This window comes from Cygnus atratus, chromosome 2 (genome assembly GCF_013377495.2).
Source record: "Cygnus atratus isolate AKBS03 ecotype Queensland, Australia chromosome 2, CAtr_DNAZoo_HiC_assembly, whole genome shotgun sequence".
In the NCBI taxonomy this organism is placed as follows: Eukaryota; Metazoa; Chordata; class Aves; order Anseriformes; family Anatidae; genus Cygnus; species Cygnus atratus.
Genome location: NC_066363.1, coordinates 10,461,689 through 10,481,409, shown reverse-complemented (window position 1 = coordinate 10,481,409; position 19,721 = coordinate 10,461,689). Strand labels below are relative to the sequence as shown.

Genomic DNA, 19,721 nt, shown 5'->3' with positions numbered 1-19,721 from the left:
GTGGGTGGTGTGTCAGAGAAGTAAGACAAAATTTTCACTGCTTTAGTCTAGTACGAGTGGTTGGCAATTTGGTGCAGAGCCCAGCGCTTCTTTTCGTAGCTATAGGCAATTCAAAGGATATTAAGTTGTGCTGCCACACTGGTTGTATAAGTCAGTTTGAAAGCTAATATTTAGCAATCCAGAGAGGAAATTTTTTCTTCTGTTGATCATCAAGGCAGCAAAACGCTCTGGTATGCAGCAGGATCCTTGGGAACATGTCTGGATTCCCAAGGGAATTGAAAAGGCATTTGTCATGGAGGCTTAGAAGTACAAAAGATGTTTCTGAAATGTGACAAATTGAAAAGAAGGTGTTAATACCTTTATAAAACTCACAAAGCCTGAAAGCTAAAATTTCAAGGTAATTAAACTTGCTAGGGAAAGGAAGAAGAGGAGTGAAATGACATCTGAGTTTAACAGGATAAAGTAGGCAACATGTCAAGATGTAGTACTGTGCAGCGCTTCAGGTAGCGAAATTCAGCGAGAGCCCTTACAGCTGCTGTTCATGCTACACCTTTCACAGCCTCACCATTTAAAACCTGGGTTTCTGCTGCCAGTAGAGATTGCAAAGCTTGTGGGAATCCAGAGACATGCTAACGGGGGCTGTCGTGAAATGCCCTGCCCTGTAACTACTGCTTACACCAGATGTCTGTAACCTGGTGTGACAACAAGGCTTGGAGTGTAAATCCAGTTCTTGGTTGTTTTGTTCGTGTGCAGTGTCGTGCTGTTCAGTTCTTTATTTAACTCTGCTTGTCCTGGACTGTCATTGGACATTGGCATTTAAAATATAACTTAGTGCAGTGAATGCTCCATGCAGGTGAGATGGGCTGCTGACCACCTAAGTAGTGAAGGTCACAGCACTGCTGTAAACGTGGCTAGGAAGTGATCAAAATGGCAAACCCAAGAGCTGGTGTCGCCTCCCGTTATTAAGAAGTGCTCGACATCACTTCTGTTCCAACTGGCAGTTTCCAGGAACGGTACGTCTTTTGTTTCAACCACTAGATGATGGATGCCTTGAACTGTTTTTGTTATGAATTTTCCACTCCCCCTAAACTTGGGGATTGATTCCAGAGTCCTTGTTCTTGATGGCTTCTGGCTAACGGGTGTGAACTGAGCCCATGTAATGGGAGGGTTGGCTCTTGGCAGGTCTGCAGGCAGCGGCCAGGTGTCAGGGGGGGTGAACACAGGGGGCTGTTAGGTCTCTGTGCATACTGCACCTAACCAGGCTTCTAGTCCATGCTTTGCTACTGTATCCAGTGATTTCCTAAGTGCTTTTAAATTGAAATCCCTTTACATGAAGTATAGTGGAATTTTTATTATTATATTAGATTTTTAAAATGAAAATAAAAAGCCTAGCCATCTAACTATGAGAAGCATAACTTAATTTTCCCAGTCTGTTTTTATGCTGATGGTTTTGTTGGTTTGGCTGGTTTTTGGCCTTCCTGGCCCAGTCCAAACGGATCACTGCAAACTTAGGATCCTTTTCCAGCTGAAAGTAGAACAGAAATTTGGATACAGCGATAGTGAAAAACGTTGTGAGGTCCTCTTAAACTACAGTGGGAATGAAGCAGTTAGTTAGTCGACTTCATCTCGGTATTGAAGCCTGAGTTCTGGTAAGTGGTACTATGTGCTGGCACTTGAAGATGCTTCTGAAATGAGGCTGCACTAGATCAGTCAGTGCTGGAGGACTGACGGCTTAAAGCTTTCTATTTATAAAGAGGTGCACTGCAACTGGGGATGGAACGGGCGGAGGGAAGCTGCGTGGTTCCTCTGGCAGCAGCAGTCTGCCCTGTAGGTAGGGTGGATTTTGCACGCAGATATGACAGAAACCCAGGCCAGTATATTTCCAGATGTTTGAAAGGAAATTGTGTAACCAAGAGCGGCACAGCAAGGATATAGTATTTGGTTTGTGTGTTCTGGAAGCTACTGATGTTGAGTTTTCAGGCTGAACGGCGTTCCTCCACTTGGGCTTGCAAAGGCTGAGTGTCAGGCTAGAAGTAGGATTTCCCAGTTTCCTTGCTAGCAGACTACTGTTCTGTCATTTTTCCAGAGCAGCTACTTAGAATGCTTATCCCGGAGGATTTTATTATGGCAAGCTGCTGCTGAATAGGAGGGCTCTGGGTAACTTTGTCTTGCAGCACGCTCGCTCCATCTCTCTCTGTACTCGAACGCAAAAATAGCAGCACTTAAGCAAATTTTATTTAGTTTTCGTGCTGGTGAGTCAAATTGATGGAAAGTAATGTAGTTCTCAACAAGCCTCGCTGCCAGTATGAGTGAAGCGTATGTAATAGATGCTGAAGTGAGAGGTATGCGTGGTGAAAATTGAACTTGGGCTTTGTGCTGCCTCAGCATCCTTCAGTTCTGAATTGCAAGACCGGCTTCTGGGCGACCATATCAGTCGTATCAGGGCACCGGAGCTTTTCTTTGCAACCACCAGCATCATTTTGAGTTTTCAAAGACAGCGTTTGTCATTGCAGCCAGGTGGAATATCCAGATAGCAAAGAACTGCAGGATTGTCAGCTTTCTAAATGTAATTCCCAGTGCCCTCTGCAATGAGAGGGGCTGGGCTGGGGAAACAGGACGGCTTTCTCAATTAGTCTGATGTTCATAATTGGTATTTTTTTTAATATTGAAACAAACTGGAATCCTTGTATTACTTAAGTGAGAAAATGGTGGACATTTATAATCACTGAGGAAAAACAAATATAGATTCTTCATGCATTTAAAAACATTAAATATTTTCAATTTAATTTAATATTTTAATTCTAGTACAGCAGAAGGTTTGGGTGTGTGACCCCTCTCTATAGTTTGGGCCTTAGTGAAATTCAGCAGTTTGTGTTTAGGCAGCAGTGACTCTCCTAACTGTGCTGCAGCCTCTTGCAGCATTTTAGGAAGACTTGTTTTATGCTAGCATAGCCTGACTTCACGAAAAAACAGCCTATACACTGCTAATCATTTTCCTTGTCTTCCAGGTATAATACACAGAAATACATGTCAGGAAGTTTCCGTTAGGAGCTATCAGGATATTTATCCCATCTCTGTGAGCTACTGTTCATTTCAATTTTAAACGGGTCAACATATTGGACAATTTCAAATGGGTCAACATTAGGACTTTCTTTAGACATTAAGAAGAAGAGGAGAGGAGCAGAGGTGACAGAAGGCTGCAATGCAATACAACTTTCTTACACGGTTTAAGGAGTTTCAGTTCCAATACTTGAGGGATATCACTGTTGTTATAGTAGCTTTCCTGTGTTACTATTTAAATCCAAAGGTGTTGAAAATCTGTTTCAGCCTTTCTACTAGAGCCAACCTTTTTTTGTGTGTAATTGCCACATTGTTGAAAGAATTACTTCTTCACCTTGGTGCTCCCTCTGACTGGAGGCAGACAGCCTGTGGGACAGGGAAGAACACGGCAGACGTCGCGCTGGAAAGCTTGTGCTGAGCAGAGCTCTGTAGCTTGTCGTGGCAGCTCCTAGGACTTGCTGAACCGATAGCAGCAGCTCACGTGGGATGACGATGTTTGTGCCGGTAGGACGTCGTAGGAACATTTGATGTGATACCAAGTATGTGTGTCTAATACCGCTCTCATCTCATAGGTGCAGAGCTGACTCAAAGGGCATGTAATTCTTTTTTTTAAAGGTTTATTTTGTTTTCCGACGTGTTGTCCAAGCATTTCAATGGCTCACATTCCAGTTTATAAATAAATACGATCCTTAACCTTGCTTGGCATTGTGACTGCTTCTTCCATTTAGATAAGTTTCCATTTTTCTAATATTTCCACTTTGCTTTCAGGTTTTGTAGTGCTCAGAGAGCTGTAGCAATTGATCCTAGGGCCCTTCCCCCACTCCTTTAGATTTTCAGATGTTTGAGCTTTGGTTACAGGCAATTACTGCCAAAACCTGTGCTGCTTATTTTAGGTAGGTTTTAGTTCTAGGACATGGTTAGTCTTGCTGATTTACATAGGCCTTTGTAATTACAGTTTTGAGGAGTACCCTGTGGCTGTAATAGTGTATATGACAAAACTGATTTCCCATATTCAGCCTGCTTCTGGATCTCCCAGATGTTTCTGTTGAAAGCCTTTCCATATGCAACACACGCCCAACAATTCTCAATAAAGTTGTTTCAAGGGTCCTTGCCTAATTCCCGTACTGACAGCTTACAGCATTTATAATGCTGAATATGAATTTTGCTGTGCAAAGGCTAGTAATTTTGATATATTTAAGACTGCAAACACAGAATCCATGCCAAAGTATGCTAAACAGAAACAAACTGTGATTGCCAGAAAGTAATGGAAACAGCAGTTGTTTGTTAATTTAGTCAGCAAGTGCCTGTGGTTAATTGCAGTGCTTTGAAGAACCCTAATTATTAACTATTTCAACTTCTTTCAGGAATACTGAATCCAGCAGTTCTGCAACAGTGGATGTTTAGTGTGGTTTTTTATTTCAGAAGATAAGGGAGCTGCAGCATTTCTGGGGTTGAAAAAGTTAGGAAAATTGCCAGAATGACAGTGGAGGTGAATTACTGGAAAGAGAAGATGGAGGTGGACAGTGTAACAGGAGACAGACTCGGCTGCTCTGCTTTCCCTTCCAGCTCACCCTCATTTTACTTTAAAATGACTCATTTTACTTAAAATTACTTTACTTCTCATTGGAGAAGAGTGGATGTCCGCAGCCTGGGTTTGAGGAGCAGCATTTCCAAGTTGTGTGGAGCAGCAGAAGACTTGGAGCATATTCCTCTGTGCAAAGGAAGATTCCTCTGCTGCTGCTCCTCGTTTCTTGAGAGAGGGAATTGCTGGCTGGAATATGCTGTGTGTTAGGCCACAGCTCTCTTCAGCTCTCTCTCGCCTAAAATGTTTTTAGGCCTGCCTGCCTTGCTGAGTGGGACACATTAAAAAGGTGCTAAATTGAGCTTGAATACTGCTATATTATACTTTTAATTCTCTTGATGTTGGGATTCCTTTGCTTGAATCTTTTACCAAATTTCTCCAGTCAATTTGACTTAAAAGTGCAATGACTTTAGACAAATTAATCTGACAGTTATAATTCAAAGGTTCACGTAATTTTAGTGTTTTTTCCATGCCATTTAGCTTTAGGCTAAGTTTAAATAACTGCTTCTGGTGTGCTTTCGGAGGGTGATTTAAAGCAGCCAGGTTGCACTTTTGTTCTGAGGGTCCCGTAGGATGCTCTCCCTCCACTGATGGTGCATGAAGAGAATATGGAGACTAGTCAGGATACCTTTTAGGTTTTGATGTTTAATCTGGACAGATGTGCTTTTGATACAGAAGGATTTTTTTTTTTTCAGTTTAGCATTCCAAAGTAAGCAGAAGGTATCTAATTTGAGAGACATTTGTGAAATAACTGGAAAGCTGTAGTACGTAGAATACGTAGTTATAACTGTATCAAGGTTCTTGGTTATATGGTGTGACCGGATAATAAAACTGGAAGTGACTAGTCAAGTGTCTTTCGGATCTTCAGCTGGATGGAGCAACAAGTAATTAAGTGCAATACAAATGGAAGGAACCAGATATAAACTAAGTCATGTGGCCTCAGACAGGCATCTTTTAAACATAGCTAATACAACATGTTATTTTTACTGGAGTCTAAATTTTTGCCTGTAATCCTTGAGGGGAAATAGAAGAAAAAAAAAAGCTACATTGTAGGGTAGTTTTTTTTTTTTTTTAAACCAGTTTTGAATTGCTTTTATTACTCTCTTTTCTACATTGCTGTAATATGCTGTTCATGAAAAAATGATTGGTTTGTAGCAAGAAAGTTTTTTCATTTCATTTTATGGAATGTTCTCATCAATAGCAGAAGTTTCCTACTTTCAATGTAGGTACCTTTTGCGTTGTGTCAGTCACCCTAAGGACCTCTGTACCATACTGTATTTATACTCACAATCACTAAATACAAGTTAAATATAAGGGTTGGCTGATAGACAGCTTGGAGAATGGCAATGGCTGACTACCTAGCCAATGATTTTAAAAAAGAAAATGTTTTAGAGTGAGAGGACCAGTGGATAACAACTACTACTGTGTATATACATAACATTTATTTTATAGTTGATTATTGATACCTGTGACTTATGCTGAGAGCAGTTCACGATTCTTTCCAGAAGAATGCTGGAACCTAATGGTGTCTGACTTTCTTGTCAATGCTTGCCTTTAGTGACATTTATGTGGATATGTAGATATCATGTAGGTACTCTCTTGCACAGTACTAAGAATTAAATCTAAGGCATCAATATTATTCTTTGCGCTTTACAACTCACAGTTTGTTACCCTTTAACATGTGCAACTGCAGGTGTAAACTGGGTTTATATAGTCCTAACCTAAGCAGTAGGAGCACAATGGGTGTGACATGCTAAAGGACAAGTAAATATTAATATGTCAAAAAATAAGAGTTGAGCCTTGTTAAGGTGTAAAAAAGCCTGTATTGTAGATAAAGAAAATTCCAAAATAATAAATTTGTGTAAGTGGCCTCTTGGTTCTTTCCAAGCCTATTATTTTGTGTAATTCAGGACAGAAAGCAAAGGGTGCTTGGTGAGTGCAAGAGGGAGATGCTGCTGCCTCTGTCAGTGCATTCCGGTGCATTGAGTGTCAGCTGTGTGCCTAGCATCCTTTGTGTGGCCTATGCTTTAATGAATTTATACCTTAAATCTGGGCAGCAAATCAGAAAGAATTACATGTGGTGGTCCAACATCATGCTTCAGAGATGAGTAATTACTGCGAATTAGCACATTTTCTGTCTGCAGATTCAGCAGGCAAATGTTTTAGGAAAAAGACCAAAATGTTGCTTATTAGCATTAGGTCTGGCATAGTGTTGGTTCTTTTCCTTCCTTTGACTTTTTGGCCACTGGAAGCAACTTGAGAATCCTGGGAGATAAAAATTGGGCATAAGCTTCATTCAGCTGTAATTTCATGTACATATGGTAACCAAGTCGTTGAAAATGTGAAAATGTAAAGTACTTTTCTAAGAAAGCAAAAAACACCCTCTAAATACAGACTTCTGACATCCTACTCACCATAATTTTCTAGGAAATTAATTCTAAATAAAAACTATGATAATATGGGTCTGAAACCACTCAATTTTTAATAATTAATTATTTTTTGTCATCACTAAGTGATAGAATTTCTCATAAAAATAAATCCTGCTGAGGATTGTTGCAGTCAGAAGCAGATACTGTTGATCATTCTTGTGCCACTTGTAGTGGGTTTGGTAGATCTGTGATACGCTTGTAAAAAGTTATTTAGAAAAATAACTGACAATATTGATTCAGGGTCTAGTCCTCCAGCAGAGCTAAAACGCGTGTGGTTAGTAGAAATTAAGGAGTGCTGTGAAGATAACTTGAGCATACTCAAGAATATGGTGATGCTCATCATTAATGCAAGAATTCAATAAAAATCTAACTCAAATTATTAGGGGGGCTTGCTTTCAAATTCTGGTCGTTTAAAATACAGTTTAAGAAGTGTATATCTAATTCACTGTTCTCATTTGAGATGTATATATAATAAAAATAACCAGTAGGCATTGCTGTTAAAACCAGTAGTGCAGTCTGTTATGCTATGAAGAGATTAAGACTTTGCAGATCAGTTGAGACATTGCTTCACAAAAGTTGGTAGATGTAGGTCACAGTTTTTTCATGTGTTCAGAGGCTTTTTGTGCTTCAGAAGTGTGATCTGCATCCTGTCGTCGAAGCTGTTCACAGCTTTAAAAAAAAAAAAAGCATAGGTCTGCTTCAGCTGAACTACTTCAATTTTACCTGTCTTTTGTATGTGGAGTATGTAAGGCTACTAACCATGCTTTCGTTCTGTGTCTGGAAAGCTGCAGCTATTTTTCCAGCTTTTAATTGTCATTTTCCTGTTGTATCGGGTACTTTCATCCACTATATATATCATCATTCTCTTGTCTCTCGCTGACTTCTGCAGTTGCTTAAAAAAATAAGTTATTGAAAATGTGTTTTGAAGGGCTATTGATGGAACTTAAATCCATATACCTGAGCTTCAGCTTCACTGAATAAATATTTCTAGCCATAATTTATTGATATTGTAAAAGATCTGGAACAAATGAAAGAACTGCAGTCAAAATTCTTGCAGTCATGTATGTCATGTTAGAAACCCTTGAAACATGAGAGGTAAATTTTGTTGACATCTTGCACTAGCTGTGTCAGCTATGCTTATTTTTTTTAATTTGTAGTGTTAAAGCAATACTTTATTCCAGATGTCACTATTAAATACATTCTTGGACTTGCACTTATGTAGTTCAGAAATGAGTTCATATTTTATTTCATTGAATTCTAATATTTTTGTCAAGAATGCTCAGTACGTAACGTGTTGTTTGCTTGTATATACTGCTCATATGGAGATCACTAAGCTTTTCTGTATTATAAATGACTGGACATGATTAACTAAAACATGTTTTATATTTGTATTAATTTTTCATTTGTTTTTCTTTTTTTTTTTAAGGTCCATTTTCCAGATACAGAGAGAGCAGAATGGCTCAACAAGGTAAGGGTAGTAATTAGCACTACTTAAAACAACAACAACAACAAAAAACATAGTGGAGGAGATGGGAGGATTTGAGTTTAAAAAAAAAAAAAAACACAACATGGAAGAATCGAAGAACAGGATGTTTTTTTACCTTTTTACGCTCTTTGTGCATTTGAAGTTTCTCATTGGTGATCCAGTCAGCCACAAGAAAGAATCATGATAGATTACGTCTATTTTCATGACGTTGAGATTACGTATGATTTTTGGACAATGACTTTAGATGACATTAAAATAATGACAGCTATAATTGCGTGGAAGTCATACCAGCTGTAAACACAGTTTTTTATATTCTCTTTGTCTGGGATGCTTTCCAGTTACTGTAGGATCCTGACCTACAATCTAAAAATAAACCAATTTTGCAGTTTTGATTTGTAACTGTAATAATAGAAGGTACAGATCTATGTACCTTGGGTATTTTAAAATATTTTTCATTCAAAGAGCAAAGAAGAACAAGTAAATTAGAAAATAGCAAATAATGCAAATAGACTTAACCCTCATCACCCTTCTCTCTACTGTTCAGCATGTGCAGACTGCATTGAATTAATGTGATAAAAGACGAAATTTCTCAATATTACTTTCTCTCCTCCTCCTGTAGTTGATTTGTGCAGGTGTGTAAAACACACAATAATTGAGATGAGAAGTCCAGAAAGCTTTCTTGTCTGTTAAGTGTATGTAAATGTATGTAAAAAGTTACCACTTCTTATGTCTGTAATGAACTGTCTAGAGATCTGGTATGTTCAAAACTTTATACATTTCTTAACATATACCTTTAAGATTATTTTTGATTGTATTGGAAGTTGTATTCAATGTAGTTTTTTTCTTTATTTTTTTTTTTTTCTTAGACTGTAAAACAGATGTGGCCTTTTATCTGCCAATTTATTGAGAAGCTCTTCCGGGAGACCATAGAACCAGCAGTAAGAGGAGCAAACAACCACCTCAGCACTTTTAGTTTTACAAAGATTGATATTGGTCATCAGGTCAGTTTCTGCTGAAGTTTTTTAAGAGGTTCTACTTAATGTACCATTTTCATGTATCTTGTTTAAATCTACAAAAAACACTTCTCAAGGACACTGGGTGGTAAGCCTGATTCTGGTTTCTGTTGTAACGTTAAAATAAAAATGTGTTAGGATTTTTTTTAACACTGTTCAGGCTTTGGGGTTCTTTTCCTTGCTGTCTCTCCTGTAGAAATCTGCTGGAGGACAGGGGGGAAGACTCAAAGTAATTCCTAGTCATGTGGAGTACATAACAACGTGATTTTAATACTGTTCATGTAATGCTTTACATTAAGAGAGCAGGAAACACTATCCTTTTCTTATCAGATGATCCAAGTGCAGTTACCTTGTCTTTTAACAAATTCGCTTTTCAGCATGTGATGTATGGAGTCCAGTGACAAGGCTGCTGGCTCAGCTTTTCCCAGGGCTGCATAGAACAATTTCAGGGAACAGATAGGTGTGTTCGCCTGCTGTTCGTTCCCATGAAAGAAAGGGTCATGGTATATAACTCTCACATGCCTGCAGAAGAGCCTGTTTGACCAGTCCAAGCTAAGAATAAGTTAACGTTATTTGCAATAGGTTGGGCACTGCTTATTCTTACCTGCGTGGACCAAACTTTTACTTTTTGAGATTATTTAAAAAAAAAAAAAAAAAAAGGTGCACAAAGTACTTCACATGATATTTTTTTTGTGGAGATTATGGACTATTTTCCATCCATTCTGACCAGATTCCCTTAAGGAGCAGTTGTTTTAGTTGCACAGGGAGGTGACAAATTGCTTTGTCTGAGAGTGTCAGATGTGCTCCAGTATAGAGAAATCAGATGTGTATTGACTGGGGGGAAGGGAAGGAGCATAGAATCTTGATATTAAATCTTTGGTAAATCTTGAAATCTAGCAGTCTAAACCCAGTCTAATTGCCAGAAGGGTTGTGAGTGAGTGGATGCTTTTGATTGTTTTGAGCTGAACTAATAGAGTTGCTTCTTTAATAATGCTTAATGCCTTTTAATAATGCTTGTAGTAAATGTCTAACTTGTTTACCTTTGGACATGAATATTTGTATATTCACCTTTATTTCTAATTTAAGAGTTTGATATGATGTATACAGCAGAAGCGTCCAACTTTGATTTGCTTCATTGTTTCAGCCACTGAGGATAAATGGTGTAAAAGTGTACACTGAAAATGTGGACAAAAGGCAGATCATTTTGGATCTTCAAATCAGGTAGTCTTTATTTTCATATTACAGCTGTGTCCATGCTTTAGAATATGTGCCTTGTTTGATTGGACAGTTATGCTGGGGTGAGAGGAAAATAATTGCTTTGGTGCACAAATATAGTTACCTCTAATTGATTGCATATGAATGGAGGAAGGAACTGCATGCTGTAAATAGAATTAATCTGAGGGAAGTAGTGTATCAACTCAGTGTGTGACTGCATCACTAAACTAACATTGTTTAATTAAAAACAAAACAAAAAAAACTTTCCAGAGCTAAAGCATGATCTTTTTTTTTTTTTTTTTTAATGCATTAAAACTTTGCCATCGGGTTTAGTCTAATCTAAAATTTCAGTTATAAGATGTTTAGGTATTTTTTGTCTTTTCTCAGTTACTTAGATTCTTTATAAACACACTATCGGATAAACAGAATGATAGCTGCTGAAGTAACTTGTGCTCATACCACCAACTGAAGTAAATCTATGTATTATATAATGCTCAGCAGCTTCAGGTTTCTTTGCCCTTTCCTCGTGACCCCTTTTATATAGGTTTATAAATAGATCTAGCCAATGCTTGCCAAAGTCTTTCTCAACACTGTATCTGCAATTAGAGTTTTTTCAAAGCATGCTCAGTGAATCCAGTAGCATTTGTGTATTTAGTAGTCATAGAAAAATCGTACAGTGACTGCTTTTGCCTTTTTGTAGCACGTGGAAAGGCCAGGTGTGTCAGTCACTGATGATCCATCCAACAGCAGCCTTCTGCATTTCTTGCTGCTTCCCTGGCAGTAACCAGCAGGATAATTGGGCCTCTCAGCCCGTTTTCCAAAGTCAGTTCTGAACTTTGAACTTGGTTATTCTTAATTTTGAAATATTTATCTAAATCCCAACTATGTTGAAGATTGTAGGCTTCTTTGTCTAAGATGGGCCTCAGAGTGTTAAGATCTAAAGTGGCTGCTGCATACTTTCCTGGGTTTTAGAGTTGGGAGGCTGACGACCTCTGCAAGCAGGGGCCAATGTCTTTATTGAGTTGAACCACTTTGTATCCGTAGGTAGCTCTCTTCTTTCTACATCAGGGCTAGGTGGTGTTGGACAAAATACAAGCAGGATTTTTTCTAGAGAGTCTTTCACTGATGGATGCTGTTAGTACTGAAAGAGAAAATCTCTTCGGTTTCCTCTTTGTTAAATATTTGTAAAAATGAAATTTCAGGATCACATTTGCAAAGGAGCACTTTGCTTTTTTCTTACTAACGTTCAAAATATGTCAAAGCTCATGCTAAGATTTAAAAGTCTAGTTTCTGGTGACAAGGATGTGTAAGGGGAAAAATCTTAACTACTTGAACAAAGATAAATTCTGAATAAGTTGTTAATAAAATAGAATAAATAGAAATTTTACATTTGCTTACCTACATGAATGTAGTAAACGCTTGGGGGAAGATAAAGGTTCCAAATCAATAAAAAATAAGATAAACTCTGTCAAATTAAATGTAAACAGTAGTAGAGAAGGCCAAAAACAATTGAGAGATTGAGGAAATTCTTATTAATAGCATACAGGTGAGTTTTGTCACCTTCCTGTAGCACAAAAACTAGAGGTACCAAAAGAAAGTTTTAGGCTGCAGATTTAAAAACACAATTATTATTTTTTTCAATGACATTCTTGAATGGAGAAATTTGCTACCGTTGCATTGGCAGAAGACAAAAGTAAAAATGGGTTCAGTAGACTTTCTAAAAATAATGAAGATAGTCCAAAACACAGAATCACAGATCACTGTAGTCTGGGAAACAGTCTTAGTGCTATTCTTAGTTGTTAGATTTTGTTGTCTTTTTTTCCTCTGGATATCTCCTGTTGACTACATTGACCACATAAAGTATGCTTTGCTTCTGGTCTGATTGAGTACAGCTGTTCATGTATTCATACAATACTGTCCTCATTAAATAGTAATCTACCTCTGTGATCTGTGCAGGGGTCACAAATATTTCTCAGATATTGTGATCTGAATGTATAGAATTGGCTTACTGAGTGAGTCTTCAAGTTGTATGCTATGTTACAGTGGAATATTCTGTACTACGTTGACTGTTGGTGGACCCAGCCAAGTATCTTAGCAGATAAAGTCATATTTAACTTTATTACAGGGTTGAAAGTTGTTGACTTTGTATCCTCAACTGCAATTTATTATTCTTTTACTTCAATTAGTAACCATGTTATTGTGGATTTTTCAAATGAACATATTAATACCCAGTCTTCATTATACAAATAACTTGAGTTGACCTTTCTGCTCTCTATGTGTTGTTATATAATTATATATAAATTGTTTAAAATGGTGAATTAAAAATTATAAACCTATTTTTAAACTGTACAGTCACACTACATTCTTTCCAGAGAAAGCAGTAGTCACCTTCCTTTTGCAAAGACCCCTGTCATGATGTCGTCTATCAGTTCCCCAAACTCTGGACACTTAGAATAGTCTGAAATAAATTCCAATGTTGCACGTTACAAGAATTTTTGGAACTATTGTTTATTTCTGTTTAAAGGCTTGATAAGATTTGCATTTGTTTGAATTCACATAGACAGCATCATCTCACATGGAGTGCAGGAGACTGCAGATGCTTTTGAATAAAAAATGTCATGAATGCAGTAACTCTTCCCTTCATTTTCCTTTGATTGCACCTTGTGGCTATTGGTTGTCTGGGGAAAGGGGCAGGGGTCCTACCCTCCTGTTTATGCTGTGAGAGTAATTTGTTTTATCTTGAGTTGAACTTTAAGCCATGAAGAGAGCAACTCCATTTTCTTCATTATTTCCCAGACGTTTCCATAATAAGATTTCACCAGACTCCTAAAAATGTCTGAACAGTTTTTCACTGTACAGGTTAGGTCTTCTGGAAAATAAGAAGCCTTTTGAGAATTCAAAATTAATACAGTTCTGCAACTAGCATACCTTACATGACAATCCTGTATTGGTAGCCCCTTCTTGCTAATGGTTGATGTTCCTGTGCACCATAGAAAGGAAAAGATTTCAAACTTGAAAATGTAGTTCAGCAGAGCTATTCAGCATATGAAGTCCCAACAGTATCAATTTGTAACCTCTGCAAATATTATTTAAAAAAATAAGTTTCCACAGTTAGGTTATAAAGCTAACCAATTCAGATTTCAGGACTGAAGTATATCAGTTCTAGGATTTCTCAAGCAATTGATCTTGGTGCAGCTTTTAATAATATGATGCTGTGTTCCATGCTTTTGTTTATAGCTGCTTGGGCTTCTAAGGATAAGCTCGGAAGAACAGTAAACTACCTACCTGTTTTTATTAGCAGATATCAGATTAAAAAACATAATAAAAATCTATCCAATTACTACTCAAACAAATTGAGAAATAGTAGTGCTAGAAGATTGAATTAAAGCTGAAAAGGGAATAGGAAGTCTTGCAGTTGCTCCAAGAGACAAAAGTTTAACTTGCAGAAGCCTTGCTTCTACTGCAGGATCTGGAACAAGGTGCCCTGTAGAGGAAAAATCTCTTTTCAACAGTGTCTGCCCTTGCTTAAGCTGCTTTATCTCCTCTCTTAGTTCCTTATTTCATTTTCTTTAATTAGGCAGTCTATTCAGGAAGCTTTTCAGATTTCATTTATCCTTTCCTTATAACCCATATCATCATAGGTAGCCTCCTTCTCCAGCCAGTAGGTATGACTCCTAGTTTGTTCTTGTTGTCTCTCATTCTGCAGAATCATTGACAATACTAATTTCCTTGTGAAATGTCACGAGCTATCATCCTAAATTCCTTGTTAAATCTCAGAACTAGTTTGTTTTTAGACCCAATATGGCTCACTGTGGTGGTTTTACCTGGCTGGGCAGCTGAACTCTACCACAACCTCTCTCTCACTCCCCTTCCTCAAAGGGAAAAGGGGAGAAAATATTATGAAAAATGGGGTCAAGGGTTGAGATAAGGACAGGGAGATCACTCAACAATTATTGTCACAGGCAAAACAGACTCATGTAGGGAAATTAATGTAACGTATTGCCTGTAACTAGCAGACTAGAACAGTGAGAACTAAAAGAAAACCAGAAACACCTATCCCCATCCACCTTGTTCGCCTTCCCCTGGGCCACCAGCCAGGGGAGAGGTTGTGGTCAGTCCCTGAGGCTTTGTCCCCGCTGCTCCCTCACGGTCCCTCTCTGCCCCCGCTCCACGCGGGGTCCCTCCCACGGGATGCCGTCCTTCCCGAACTGAGCCTGCGGGGGCTGCCCACAGGCAGCAGCTCTTCAACAACTGCTCCCACACGGCTCCGTACCACGGGGTCCATCCCCCAGGAGCAAACTGCTCCAGCACAGGTCCCCCACGGGCGGCAGCTCCCCCCAGGCCCCCTGCTCCTGCGTGGGCTCCTCTCCACGGGCTGCAGCTCCGGCCCGGGGCCTGCTCCTGCGGGGGCTCTCCATGGGCCGCAGCCTCCTCCAGGCCACATCCACCTGCTCCACCGGGGGCTCCTCCACAGGCTGCAGCATGGAGATCTGCTCCATGTGGGACCCATGGGCTGCAGGGGGACAGCCTGCTCCACCAGGGGCCTCTCCACAGGCCGCAGGGGAACTTGTGCTGCGTGCCTGGAGCACCTCCTGCCCTCCTGCTGCACTCACCTCGGGGGCTGCAGGGCTGAGTCTCACTCCTCTCTCCCAGCTGCTGTGGTGCAGTTTTTTTTCCCCTTTCTTAAATCTGCTTTCACAGAGGTGCAAACAATTTTGCTTACTGGCTCAGCTCTAGCCTAGCCACTGACAGGTCCCTTTGGAGCCGACTGGAGCTGGCTCTGATCTAACATTGGGCAGCTGCTGGGCCCTGCTCACAGAGGCCACCGCTGCAGCCCCATGCTACCAAACCCATGGCATGTAAACCCAATACACTCACAGCATCTGCAGTTCTGGAGAAGATTTGCTCTTCTACGAGAAGATTCACTCAGCTCTCTGCTGATTTACGTTTGACCTGTATGGAGCTTCAGGGAATGCAGCAGCTAAAATCTGAGTCTGTGTTCTGTGCAGTTAATTTTTCAGCCTTATCACATGGGCAAAATAGATGGGGATTTTACGATCTTCTACAGATCTCTCTGATATATAGGCCAGCATGTGCACAGTCTTAATCCTCTGACCCAGTAAGGGGTGCCCCCTAAAATGGGATGCAAGAACTCTTCAAGGGAAAACTTTCATTGTTTTAATATGTTGTTTTCTTGTTTCCTTCCCTCTCCTTTCAGAAAGGGCTAGATTCTGTTTTGGCTTAAACATTGCTCAGTGAATTCATCCAGCTCAGCATGCCCAGCTTATTGAATTTCTAAATATGACTGTTGTAGCAAGTCTTTGAATAATTCAGACAGCTTTTGATTTGTAGCAAAATAACAACCTCTGTATAGTGCTTCTCATGATTACACTGCATGACAGTGGGTTTAGGAGCACATAGTGTCAATGAGACTTTTATAATAGCTTTCCTAAAATGGAATATGAATTGTGTCTGTTATTTCCCCAAAATAAGGCTACACCTGTGTTTTGTCATATGCATCCTTCTGGAGATGATAGCATACTTCTTTGTATTAATTTCTGAGTGTTTTGATGATAGCGGTGATGTTTTGAGGGGTATGTCCTTTTTTTTTTTTTTTTTACTGTCTTTATGTTTTAATGTTTACATGCATTTCTTGTGTGTAGACAGATGCAAAGTATTGCTATATGCAGAGTAAAACTAACACTATTGTAGTTTAGTCTATAAAAATGAAATGTTCTCCACGTTTGCTTGTGTTTGTTTTTTTTCTAGTTTTGTTGGAAACTGTGAAATTGACTTGGAGATCAAGAGATACTTCTGCAGAGCTGGCGTGAAAAGTATACAGGTGAAGTTCAATATTTTTCTTTTTTATTTTGATAGCCAGTCATCACTGAATTGTCGTTTGCTGATGAAATCATTTACACGTTGCTAAATTACGCCACTAATTGTGTAATTTTGTTGCTTGCTTTTTTTTTCATGATTGCATAATATTGGTATTATGTAAACTTCAGTAACATGACTTAACTGAAAGGGTACATTCAGATATAGAGCTGTTTTAAATCAGTACCATTTTCTGCTGGAGAAGATAGACATAATTTCACATGAAGCCAGTGCAAGTGTACGTGTGAAATATAGGTTCATGAGGGGAATTGTGGACCTTAAAACTCTTTTTTATTCAATATCTCAGTGTTAGATGTGATTATTAGTTTTAGGTATGGGCACTCTTACCTTTTGATAATGTTTCACAAGTTTCCTCAAATTTCTGGTGACAGATCTCTCTAACATGGAGAAAAAAAAAGTATGATTTTTTTTTGTCTTGAGATACCTATAAGCATGTACCTACTTTTCTTCTAATACGTATCGATTCTACTGTTTTGTTGGGTACCATATTTGTTTATGTTGAACTGTATAATTAATCTACTTCATACTTTTAGCAAAATTACTACTGACATGACATAGTATCATGTAGATGAATGAAACGAGTCTGTAAGTCCAACCGTTTAGTGCCTGTGTAAATTTTTTTTTTTGATTTGGATGATGTGATGATACAAATACATATATGCATAGATAGATAGATATCAAGAATTCTTCCATACTCAGGAACTTCATGAATTAGGAGTGTAAGCATTGCCAGTGAAAAGATTTTGTTTAAAGCTCAAACTAAAGTAAATTCTATTGCCTTTTTTTTTTTTTTTCCTCCCGTCCTCTAGATCCATGGTACTATGAGAGTTATCCTGGAACCACTAATTGGAGACATGCCCCTAATTGGAGCACTATCACTTTTTTTCCTTAGGAAACCTGTAAGTACTATTATCTCTGTTTCTAGTCTTCTTAGATTGTTGATGATAATAGTCAGTAAATGATGAAGAATTAAGCAGCAAAAGGAAACAACTTGGGAAATCACTATTATTTGGTTGAACTTAGTTTCTCAGAAAAATAGTGCAACACATTTTATGAACGCTAGAAGAAAACAAGGTGAATAATAATTACTTTGAAATTATGAAATGTGTTGTGTCAGAGCTGTCAAATTTTCCTTACAAGCCTTATGATTAAGAGAAGAGCAATGGATACTGTCTAGGTGATTTGTAAGAAAGCTTTTGATGCTGTTTCCCCTGACAGTCTGCTAGAGAGCATGGTCTGTGTTAAAATTCCACAAGATCTGTGCAGTTGTTTGGAAAACTGTGACAGTACTACTCACCCCAAATTAAAGTCAGAGTGGATGTATTGAGATTACCTACTCTGCTGATTAAAGTTTTTATGTTAGATAGCAGGTAAGTGATTTCCATTACATTTACCAGAGACTCAAGTATGAGAACAGGTGAAGCACAGAGATAGAATTGGCATTCAAGTCAATCATGACAGTAGCAGAAGTTGGAGGGGGAGAATACGTCACGTAATTCAGTTGGAAGAAGTGCTGGGCCAAAGTGCCTGTTGGAGCAGGAATAATAGCCCAAGCTGAGCCAGCGGTGTCTTGCTGGTATGAAAATGGCATAGCTAGACCAGGATGTGTAAACAAGAGGAGAGCCTGCAAGACACGTTCTGTTTCAGGTATGGCATTTCAACAAAGGTATTAACCAGCTGGAGAGTATCCAAAGTAGGGAGGTGAGAATTAAGTTGATTGTCAAGGACAGACCAAAAGAAAGGGAATTTTTTAGTTTGGAGAAGACTGAGGAGAACATATTCTTAAAAAATGTGAAGGGCTGTTATAGTAAAGCAGCACACAATGCTTTCTGCATATCCATGGCAGATAGGATAACAAATAATTGCAGCAAGAAAGATTCAGGATGGACAAGTGGAATGAGGGAAAGCCTGAGTGGTAGTGCTAGTGAGGGACTGCAGTAGGCTGCCTAGAGATATTTTGAATCTCTGATGTCTTTTAAGAACAGATTGGATATGCATCCATTAGGACTGACATAAGTATAGCTCTTAACCCTTCACAAGGTTCTGACAAGGATGTCCTCCCCCAGCCTTTTGGCAGTACTTTGCCTGATGCAGCCCAGAATACTGTTAGCTTTCTTTGTTGCAAGGGCATGTTGTTCAACTCTGTGTCCACCAGGAACCACAGGTCCTTTTCTGCCAGGCTGCTTTTACCTGGGTGGTCCCCAGCATGGTGCACAGGGCTGTTCTTCCCCAGGTTCAGAACTGTGTACTTTTCCTTGTTGAACTTCATGAGATTCCTGTCAGCCTATTTCTCCAGCCCATTGAGGACCCTCTGGGTAGTAGCACAACACTCTGGTGTGTTCGCCATCCTCCCCAGTTTTGTGCCATCTGCAAAACTTGCTGAGGATACGCTCTGCCCCATTGTCCAGATTGCTAATGACGATGTTAAACAGGACTAGACCCAGAATTGACCCCTCAGGTACACTGCTAGTTACTGGCCTCTGCTTAGACTTTGAGTCACTGATCGCCACCCTCCAGACCTGGCTGTTCAGCCAGTTTTTATCCCACCTCACTGTCTGCTCATACATCAACAGCTTGTCTATGAGGATATTATGGGAGACAGTGTCAAAGGCCTTACAGAAGTCCAGATGGGCAATATCCACTGCTCTCTCCTCATCCATCCGGTTGGTCTGTTCGTTGTAGAAGCTTATCAGGTTGGTCAAGCATGACTTCTCCTCGGTGAATCCATGCTGACTACTGATGATTTTCTTCTCTTTCACGTGCCTGGAAATGGCTTCTAGGTCTACCTGCTCCATCCATACAACAATCTCGTTTCAGAAAAATATAAAGGAGTGTATAATGCACATTGCACATTTGATGGGAGAAAATCCTTTGATATTGTATATATGTGTGTGTAAGGCAGTTTCAGTGATTTGAACTTTGATACTCCTTTTAATAGGTACCAGTAAGAGGGGTTAACAGCAAATAGGAACATAATGGAAATTCTTATTATATACAGACTTCTTTAAAGAAAATAATTGTTTCCATGTATGATTCAG

The 19,721-nt window shown here is 39.1% G+C and overlaps 1 protein-coding gene across 3 annotated transcripts in view; it reads left to right on the top strand.

Moving 5' to 3' along the window:
• The window catches only part of ESYT2 (extended synaptotagmin 2), an 84,861-nt gene that overhangs the window by 19,771 nt on the left and 45,369 nt on the right, over positions 1-19,721 (top strand). For 2 of the 3 annotated variants that reach the window (XM_035564329.2, XM_035564331.2), the window contains exons 2-6: positions 8,498-8,539; positions 9,424-9,558; positions 10,715-10,791; positions 16,555-16,627; positions 17,493-17,582. In XM_035564329.2, coding sequence (XP_035420222.1) covers positions 8,498-8,539; positions 9,424-9,558; positions 10,715-10,791; positions 16,555-16,627; positions 17,493-17,582 — 417 coding nt within the window. Of the gene's footprint in view, positions 1-3,008; positions 3,565-8,497; positions 8,540-9,423; positions 9,559-10,714; positions 10,792-16,554; positions 16,628-17,492; positions 17,583-19,721 lie in introns of all 3 variants that reach the window. The other variant, XM_035564330.2, reaches the window with a different exon arrangement.